Below are 10,340 nucleotides of genomic sequence, written 5' to 3' on the forward strand. Positions count from 1 at the left end.
CGGCAGATTGGTCTTCTGCCTCAACTTTTTCTCAGTTCTATTTCAAGCCAGTTTTTCACGCATTCCAGTCTGTCCTTTCTGGGCGTTAAAAATGCATAAAATATGAAGCCTCCTGTCTTGCCATAAAATTCGGATTATTATAGCCTTGGTGACTAAATAATCTAGATTTTATAAAAGAATATTTTCCCTCCTCTTCCCATCCCGTTTAAAAAAAAAAAAAAAGTCTTTTGATGTGAATTTTATTTGATTATGTTAACCTTTGTTTTCCTCAGGGTTTTCCTTCTTGGTAGCAGTGTTACCGCTCTCTTTGTTTATTTTTCAGTGTAAAAGACTTTGTCACAGACATCAGACAGATCTGAAATGGATTCTTGGTGTCCATTTCCTTTTTATGTTGAGACTTTCTTCTGTTCGGCAGCGAAAAGAGAAAGCTATTTCCTGTTGCTGTTGGATTATATTATCTGCTCGTTGCTGATTGGTTGTTTTTGTTTCTATGTTACTTGTTCTTTGTTGCTGTTTTGTAAGTCAGTAAAGATTTATAAATAAAATGTTCGACTCCTGTCTTTAATACAATCTAGATTATTTAGTCACCAAGGCTATAATAATCCGAATTATCTCTCTTTTTAAAATATAACATTTTTGGTGTTTACTATCCCTTTAAGGATCTACAGGGCTTTCAATTCCTGGCTTAAACAAAAGTCACTCAAATTTGGTCTTATGCTTAGCTTTAAGCAACACAATTCTGGGAGAGGGGCAATTAGCCCCCTTTAGCCCCTCTTTGCGTTTCAAATGATATATTTTGATTATTGAATCTCCAAAATAGCTATTTGACAAAGGGTTCTAGAAGAAGTTAACATACCAAACAAGCACTATTGACTCTAGCCTAATGTCACTATACATAATGTAGTATACGTACCTGGCAGAGGTAGTTGTACTAAGACTCCACTCACACTGGCATCCTGATTAAACTTAGCTATAACATTTAATATTTCTTCTTGGGAAATATTATTTGGTCTCAGTATCACTTCACTTGAAATTCCTGAAAAACAGTAGATTTTTCTTTAAATCATTGGTACACAGACTAAGGTCTGAATAGTATCTCTCTGGGTCACGGCAGCTGTCTAAAACGCAACTGGGACTTAGAAGTCAAAATGATTCCGAAAGAGCAAGTACTTTTAGAAACGTTCTTATTTACTTCTAATCTTGAAGCTACCTCTTTCTCTTTGTATTTTGTTAAAACTCAGTCACTGTTCACTCACAGCCCAACTCTCCTGTCATGACTGTGTCCACAAAATACTGGTAGGCCACTGCCTAGACAGATTTAAAGGGACATGAAATCCAATATTTTTCTTTCATGATTCAGATAGAACATAGAATTTTAATGAACTTTCCAATTTACTTCTATTATCAAATTTTCTTTGTTTTCTTGTTATCCTTGGAAAGCAGGAAGGAAAGCTCAGGAGTATGCACGTGTCTGCAGTATTATATGGCAGCAGTTTTGCAATAATGTTATTAGCAAGAGCACTAGATGGCAGCACTATTTCCTGTCATGTAGTGCTCAAGACCTGTGCGCGCTACCTATCTAGACATCTCTTCAACAAAGAGTAACAGGAGAGCGAAAACAATTTGATAATAGAAGTAAAATGGAAACTTTTTAAAATTGTATTCTATACCTTAATCATGAAAGACATTTTTTAGGTTTCACATCCCTTTAAATTAAAAATATTTTACTTATATATCTCCCTGCACTGTGATATCACAAACATCTTCAGCTACAACTAAAACTGCCCTGCTGATCTCCCTGTTCCTACAGTTACCATCCGCCATCAAACCCTCTTGCCACTCCATTTCCATGATTTTGTCTTATGCTGCACCTAATCTGTGGAACTCTCTGCCACACTTTTCTGATTGTCTCCCATGTCTCAAAGATTCTTTCAAATCTATTTTGTACAAGCACCCCTACAAGATACCCTCTTACAAATTTTCATGTCTCCATACCCCATCCGAATAAGCTTCCTGCTTTCAATTCTTATTATTGCTGCAACTACAAACAATTCTCCTTTCACCGACACTTCACCCCTTACATATTTTGTCTAATTCTTCCTTAAACCTCTAGTTTGTAAGAGCTGGGCCCTCCTTCTCATTTGTCAATTATCATTACCAACTCAAATATCAAGAGTGCAACAGTATGCCCTAGTCAAAAAGGATGATCCTTCTGGAGTAATTCGGAAGTAATCGATAACTCCAGACTAGTAATCAGAAGCCATCCTGAAGTGCAAAAGTATGCCCTAGTTAAAAAAGATTATCTTCCTGGAGTAATTCTGAAGTAATTGATAACTCCAGACTAGTAATTAGAAGCCATCCTGAAGTATGCCCACAGGCCAAAATATTTAAATGAGATGATTCTAGAGTAATTCACTGGGTGTTCATGCTTGTGAAGTAATCAGTAATATCATCTACTAATCATTCTGAAGTCATCACCCAGAATGTTTTACCTTAGCTGATTAATTTACAAGCCTGATAATGGGGCCTATTTATTAAAGGTCTTGCGGACCTGATCCGACAGTGCGGATCAGGTCCGCAAGACCTCGCTGAATGCGGAGAGCAATACGCTCTCTGCATTTAACATTACACCGGCAGCTCACAAGAGCTGCTGGTGCAACGCCGCCCCCTGCTGACTCACAGCCAATCGGCCGCGAGCAGGGAGGTGTCTATCAACCCAATCGTACCCGATCGAGTTGATTTCCGGCGATTCCTGTCTGCCTCAACAAAGCAGGCGGACAGGGTTATGGAGCAGCAGTCTTTAGACCGCTGCTTCATAACTGCTGTTTCTGGCGAGTCTGAAGACTCGCCAGGAACACGGGCCCACAAGCTCCATTCGGAGCTTGATAAATGGGCCCCAATGTCTGATGATGTGCAAATGACTCCAGTATGGTCTCTAAAGTAACCCTGTTTGTCTTGGGTGTACAGTACTGTGCAAAGGTTTCAGGCAGGTGTGAAAAAATGCTGTTGAGTAAGAATTAGAGATATGCAATACCAAAAATTTGGATAGTCCAAATCTTTTGTAAACAAATATTCAGGGGAATTTGTTTCCCTGAATATTCATTGGCTGCACTATTCAGTGTTCACTTTGTTTTAAACTAAATGAACACTGAATATTCGTAGAATATTTACATTAACTTTCGTTATATGACTGTAAATTTACCAGTAGCTTTATACTTATCTTTAGCTTGATGAAAAGCCACGCTAACCTATGCCTCTTCTTCACAGAACAGTGGCTGCACTAATAGGAGACTTAGCACGATGGCTCCCAGTGTCTGCACTAATGGAGCCCCCGCGATAAGCCTCCTCTGTGATGAAGAGGATTTGGTAAGCGTGACTGTCAACAGCACTAAAGGTAAGAATTTACCCCCTTAAAGGGAATTTAAAGAAAACAAATTTATACTGATGAATTTGAATTACTGATGAATTTGAATTTGTAATGAAACAAATGCTCATCTCTAGTAAGAAAGCTTTTAAAAGTAGAAGTGTTAATAGTTTATTTTTTATCAATTAGCAAAATGCAAGGTAAGTGAACAAAAGAAAAATCTAAATTAAATCAATATTTGGTGTGATCACACTTTGCCTTCAACATGGCATCAGTTTGTCTAGGTACAGTCATGCAAAGTCAGGGATTTTGTAGGCATATGCACCTAGATTACAAGTTGTGCGCTAAACCCGGTGCATAAATAACGCTAAAAATGTTGCAGTATCGCACTTTCCATAGCGCTTCCATTACAAGTCACAAAAAAACGTCTTGTGTTGTGCGGTATGGTGCAATAAGCTCCATACCGCACAAAAGCCAAGTCCTGACTTGACGTGATCGTGCACGTATCCCCCCATAGACATCAATGGAGAAAAAAACCTAACACCTGCAATTGTGGAATGGCGATCGCTATAACGCATTCCCCATTGATGTCTATGGAGACAAGAAAGTTTATTATAAATCTAACACCCTAACATAAACCCCTAGTCTAAACACCCCTAATCCACTGTGCCCAACATCGCTAACACTAAATAAAGATATTAACCCCTAAACCGCCACCCACTGCATTGCTAACACCTAAATAAACCTATTAAACTCCTAAAATCCCACCCCCGACATCACCAACACTAAATAAACCTATTAACCCCTAATCTGACGCCCACCCACATTGCTAACACCTAAATAATCCTATTAACCTCTGAACCGCTGACCCCCTACATCACTAACACCTAAATAAAATTATTAACTCAGAATCCGCTGCCCACCCGCATTGCTAACAACTACATAAACCTATTAACCCCTGAACTGCTGACCCCCCCACATCACTAACACCTAAATAAAATGATTAACCCTTAATCTGCCGCCCACCCGTATTGCAAACAACTAAATAAAGCTATTGACTCCTGAACTACTGAACCCCCACATCACTTACACCTTATTAAAACTATTAACCCCTAATACACCATGACCAGCATCACAAATACTAAACTAAACCTATTAACCCCTAAACCGCCAAACACCCACATCACAAATACTAAACCTATTAACCCCTAAACCGCCAAACACCCACATCACGACTACCTAAATTAAACTATTAAGCCCCAAACCTAACACCCCCCTAACTTTAAATTAAAAATACATTTTAACAACCTTAAAATAAATAAAAACTTGCCTGTGAAATAAATAAAACCTAAGCTTAAACTATAAATAAACCTAACATTACTATTTTAAAAAAATAAAATAGAGCAAAAATAAAAAAAAATTACAAAATTAAAAACTCCTAACACAACGAAAAAAAACTCTATTATTACAAAAAACAAAGACCTAACACTAACCCCAAAAAATGTACTTACCATTACTGAAGTCCAGACATCCATCTTCTTTCAGGCGGAGCAAAGTGATTTGAACAGCCAATAGGATTTAAGTAGCTCTCATCCTGAAAATTTCAGCCAATAGGAGTGCAAGGGATCCCAATATAAAACGGGTACCTTGCATTCAATCTTCAGTGTGCGGCGGACGAACGCATGGAAAGGACCCTCCACGCTGGATGTCTGCTTGGTTGCCGTTCCAGCTCCGCTCCATGCTACCTTCGCTCCGCGCCACGGGGATGAAGAAAGAAGATGTCCCCGAGATGGATGAAGATGAATCCACCTGAAAGATGTACCTTCACCGCCAGCCTTCAGGAATGGTGAGTACCTTTGTCGGGGTTAGGGTTAGGTTTTTGGGTTTTTTGGGTGTTGTTTTTTTTTTGATTAGGGCTTTTTTTTTGTTTTTTAATAGGGACTAAAGAGCTTATTGCCCTTTTAAGGGCAATGCCCATACAAATGCCTCTTTAGGGGCAATAGGTAGTTTAGGATTTTTTAGAGTTAGGTCTTTTTTATTTTGGAGGGTTGGATTGGTGCCGGGTGGTATTGTTAGGGGGTAATTTGTATTTTTTTGGGTAAAAGAGCTGATTTCTTCAAGGCAATGCCCTACAAAAAGCCCTTTTAAGGGCTATTGGTAGTTTAGTGTTAGATTAGGTGGTGTTTTTATTTTGGGGTGGCTTTTTTGTTTTCATAGGGGTATTAGATTAGGTTTAATTTTTTTATTTTGGATAATTTTGTTTATTATTTTTGTAATCTTAGATTTTTTGATTTTTTTCGTAATTCTAGCCTGTTATTTTTTGTAATGTTAGGTTTTTTTGGTTTTTTTTGTAGTGTTAGGATTTTTTTAATTTTGTAATTTAGTTTTTTTTATTTTTGGTATATTTTATTTTTTTTTTTTAAATAGTAATGTTAGTTTTATTTATAGTTTAAGCTTAGGTTTTATTTATTTCACAGGTAATTTTTTACTTATTTTAAGTTAATTATATTGGAAGTTTAATTTAAAGTTAGGGGGATGTTAGGTTTAGGGGTTAATAGTTTAGTTTGTTGCAATGTGGGTATTTGGTAGCTTAGGGGTCAATAGGTTTAGTTTAATATTTGTGATGTGAGTATTTGGCGGTTTAAGGGTTAATAGGTTTAGGTTAGTATTTGCGATGTGGGCGGTGGTGGATTAGGGATTAATAGTTTTATTTACGTGTTAGCAATGAGGTGGTGGCGGATTAGGGGTTAATACTTTAATTTAGTGTTGGCAATGTGGGTTGGCGGTGGATTAGGGGTTAATTGGTTTATTTAGTGTTGGCGATGTCAGGGGCAGCAGATAAGGGGTTAATAGGTTTATTACAGTATTTGCAATGCTGGCCTTTGATAGCGGAATGGATCATGGCGGTATAAGCTATAAAGCTAGCGGAATAGCCAGACCGCACAACCTGTAATACAGGTGAACGGAATATTCCACATTCAAAAGCCATTTTTTTAGTGCAGGATGGATCGTTGCGGTATAGGGTTAAAACGCTAGCGGTATAGCCGTACCGCCGCGACTTGTAATATGGGTGAGCTGACTATTCTGCTTGCAAAGGACAATTTTTCAGCGGTATAGCCATACCGCAACACTTGTAATCTAGGTTATAGTCAGGTGCAGGATTAAACAATTATACCAAACAGGTGCTAATGATCACCACTTTAATATGTAGGTATAAACACAATCATTAACTGCAAAAAAAAAAAGCGGTGTAAGAGAAATAAAACTGGGTGAGGAACAGCCAAACTCTTCTAACAAGGGGAGGTTGCTGAAGACAGTTTAATGTCAAAAGTCATACACCAGCAACATGACACAAGGTTAAACTACATCAGCAAGTTCTTTCTGGTTTCTAGTTGTATTGTCCAAGCTCTTCTGAAGAAGCACAAAGAAACTGGCAATGTTGAGGGCCGTAGACTCAGTGGTCAGCAAAGGAAACTTAGTGCCGCATATGAAAGACACATCTTACTTACTTCGCTTCTCAACCGGAAGATGTCCAGCAGTGCCATCAGCTCAAAATTGGCAGAAACGAGTAGGACACTGGTACACCCATTTACTGTCTGGAGAAGCCTGGTCAGAAGTGGTATTCATTGAAGATTTGTGGCCAAAAAGCCATGCATCCAGTGGGGAAAGCAAGCTAAGCAACTTAACTATAAATGAAAACACAGGAAATGGGCTGCAAAACAATGGCAGCAGGTGCATTTGACTGATGAGTCAAAAGTTTAAATATTTGGCTTTAGCAGAAGACAATTTGTTCATCAAAGATCTGGAGAGCATTACAAGAATAAGTTTCTGCATGCAACAATGAATCATGTTGACATGAAGTTCCTAGCAAGTATGAAGCCGTATTTCTTCAAATTGAGTTGGGGATTTGCTCAGAATTAATGGTCTTCTCAGTGCTGAAAATTACAGGCAGATACTTATCCATCATGGGAGAGATCTGATCTACCCCACAGCATGATAATGAGCACAAAGAAACAGCCAGAGTCATAAAGAACTATCTTCAGAGTTTAAAAGTACAAGGAGTCCTGGAAGTGGTCGTATGTCACCCACAGAGCCCTGATCTCAACATCATCGAGTCTGTCTAGGATTACATGAGGATGCATAAATCCACAAAAGAACAACCTACCTGCCAAATTCCTAAACTGTGTGCAAGTTTACCTAGAAGAAGATAGATAGATAGATAGATAGATAGATATAAGATTAATGCTGTTTTGAAGGCAATGTTATGTTAGGGTGTTAGATTTATAATAAACTTTCTTGTCTCCATAGACATCAATAAGGGATTGCGTTATAGCCATCACCATTCCGCAATCGCAGGTGTTAGTTTTTTTTCTAACACTTTTTCTCCATTGGTGTCTATGTGGGAAAAAGTGCACAAGCACGTCAAGTCAGGACTTGGCTTTTGTGCGGTATGGAGCTTATTGCACAGCACAAGAAGTTTTTTTTGTAACTTGTAATGGCAGCGCTATGGAAATTGCGATACCGCTATATTTTTAGCAATTGTTACGCACCGGGTTTAGCGCATAACTTGTAATCTAGATGTATATGCCTACAAAATCCCTGACTTTGCATGAGAGTACCTAGACGAACTGATGCCATGTTGAAGACAAAGGGTGGTCACACTAAATATTGATTTGATTTAAATTTTTCTTCTGTTCACTCGTTTTGCATTTTGGTAATTTATAAAAATAAACTATTAACATTTCTATTTTTGAAAGCATTCTTACTAGAGATGTGCATTCATTAGGTTTTGCACAGTACTGTATATGTGTCAGGTATCTGATACCCTGCCGATGATGCACTCTGGACTACAAAATACGTAACTGCTATTCAAATCAGTGATAATAATAAATCCTCAATTACGGTTGGATTTATTTATTCCTGAGTAATGCAGCCAAATATATTTAATTTACACAGAACATGATTACAACGTATATTTTATATTTATTTTGATATTTTATGAATAATTTAGTAATAAAAGGACAAAAACATGATACATTTTCAGTTTCATTTAAGTCATATCATTAATTGTTTTTTTAGGAACTCATTACCTACAGAGCTTGCAGCTTTTATCTTGTTCTTTACATATGTCTGACTTGCAGGGTTGTTACCCACTAGTATTACACTAAGATGTGGTCTTTGATTTCCAAGAGACAACCAGGATTCCACATCCCTCTGAACTTCTTTGTGTATTTGTGCCGCAAGTGCTTTTCCTGAGATAATTGTTGCCTTTGTCCTGTAGTAAATAATAAAAGTTTAAAATGGACCACAGTACAGAAAATAGAATATAAATAACATTTAAAAAAAGACTAGTAAAACTGTGTTAAAAAATGTTTACATGTATTCTGGAACTGTGATAACTATAGAGCAATATTTCAGCCTTACAATGGTACATGTTTGTGACTATAGGTTGAATTATTGGTCAGTTCTTATGCTAACTCCTTAACCCCAACAAGTTTGATAACAGACAAAAAAATTCATGAAACTTGAGATGCACATGTCATTTTTTTTAGCAATTTAAAGTGACAGTTTAGTCTAAAATAAACTTTCATGATTCAGATAGGGCATGCAATTTTAAACAACTTTCCAATTTACTTTTATCACCAATTTAGCTTTGTTCTCTTAGTATTCTTAGTTGAAAGCTAAACCTAAGAGGTTCATATGCTAATTTCTTAGACCTTGAAGGCCGCCTCTTATCTGAATGCATTTTTGCAGTTTTTCACCACTAGAGGGTGCTAGTTCATGTGTGTCATAAAAATAATACTGTGCTCATGCATGTGGAGTTACCTAGGAGTCAACACTGATTGGCTAAAATGCAAGTCTTTCAAAAGAACTGAAAAAAGGGGGCAGTTTGCAGAGGTTTAGATACAAGATAATCACAGAGGAAAAAAGTGTATTCATATAACTGTGTTGGTTATGCAAAACTAGGAAATAGGTAAAGGGATTATCTATCTTTTAAAACAATAAAAATTCTGGTGTAGATTGTCCCTTTAATCTTGATATATACTGTATATATATATATATATATATATATATATATATTCCTCTTTGAGGGTGAGTGTGTGTCTGTGGGTAAAAGCTTTATGAATTATGTATTTGTTACATATTGCAGGAAAAAAGTTAGAATTATATTAATCAGGGAGGCCGTATATGAACATAATACATTCTAAATGTTTTGTAATGCTCAGAACTCGACAGTCAAAAAGTGAGTAATTCTATTATGGTTGTGTTATGTGTTTAAGGTTGGGGGTATTTTTTTTCTTCCTTTTTTCATGGTTTCTAAGTGATTTTTTCCCCCTCAAAAGTCCCTCATGGGCACACTACATTTAATTCAATGGTGCGATCGGGTTTGCTGTGATAAGACAGTGCGGCTGTGGCATGCTTTGAGAAAAACAATCATAAGAGGCTGGCGAGGAGCGTAAGGTAATTATACCTCTTTTGGGGTAAATCACTTGTTTTTTAAGGTGTCACATAACACAGAATTATGTAAACTTAATTTTTTACTTTTACTGTCCCTTTAATATCTTACTAACAGTCACACATTGACAGCAGTGATTAATACCCTCTTGCTAGAGCTACAAGAAGTGTTTAACACTCTGTGTCACATACAGAGCCATTATTAACCTCTTTTTTAACACACATGCATAAGGGAAACTAACCCCTTTCTGACACATGCAGAATAAAATGATTAAAGGGCCACTAAACCCAAAATCTTTCTTTCATGATTCAGATAGAGAATAGAAATTTAAACAACATTACAATTTACTTCCATTATTTATTTTGCTTCATTTTTTAAATACCCTTAGTTGAAGAAAAAGCAATGCACATGGTGAGCCAATCACACAAGGCTTCTATGTGCAGCAACCAATCAGCAGCTAGTGAGCATATCTAGATATGCTTTTCATCAAAGAATATCAAGAGAATAAAACAAATTAGA

At 37.0% G+C, this 10,340-nt stretch overlaps 1 protein-coding gene across 1 annotated transcript in view; it reads right to left on the reverse strand.

Moving 5' to 3' along the window:
- Nucleotides 1–10,020, reverse strand: part of MTHFD2L (methylenetetrahydrofolate dehydrogenase (NADP+ dependent) 2 like) — a 180,782-nt gene extending 170,762 nt beyond the window's left edge. The window contains exons 1-3 of the mRNA XM_053700160.1: nt 10,013–10,020; nt 8,455–8,639; nt 914–1,036 (exon numbers count right to left, since the gene is read on the reverse strand). Coding sequence (XP_053556135.1) covers nt 914–1,036; nt 8,455–8,639; nt 10,013–10,020 — 316 coding nt within the window. The remainder of the gene's footprint in view (nt 1–913; nt 1,037–8,454; nt 8,640–10,012) is intronic.
- Between the last annotated feature and the right edge of the window lie 320 nt (nt 10,021–10,340).

Source organism: Bombina bombina, chromosome 2, assembly GCF_027579735.1.
Source record: "Bombina bombina isolate aBomBom1 chromosome 2, aBomBom1.pri, whole genome shotgun sequence".
NCBI lineage: Eukaryota > Metazoa > Chordata > Amphibia > Anura > Bombinatoridae > Bombina > Bombina bombina.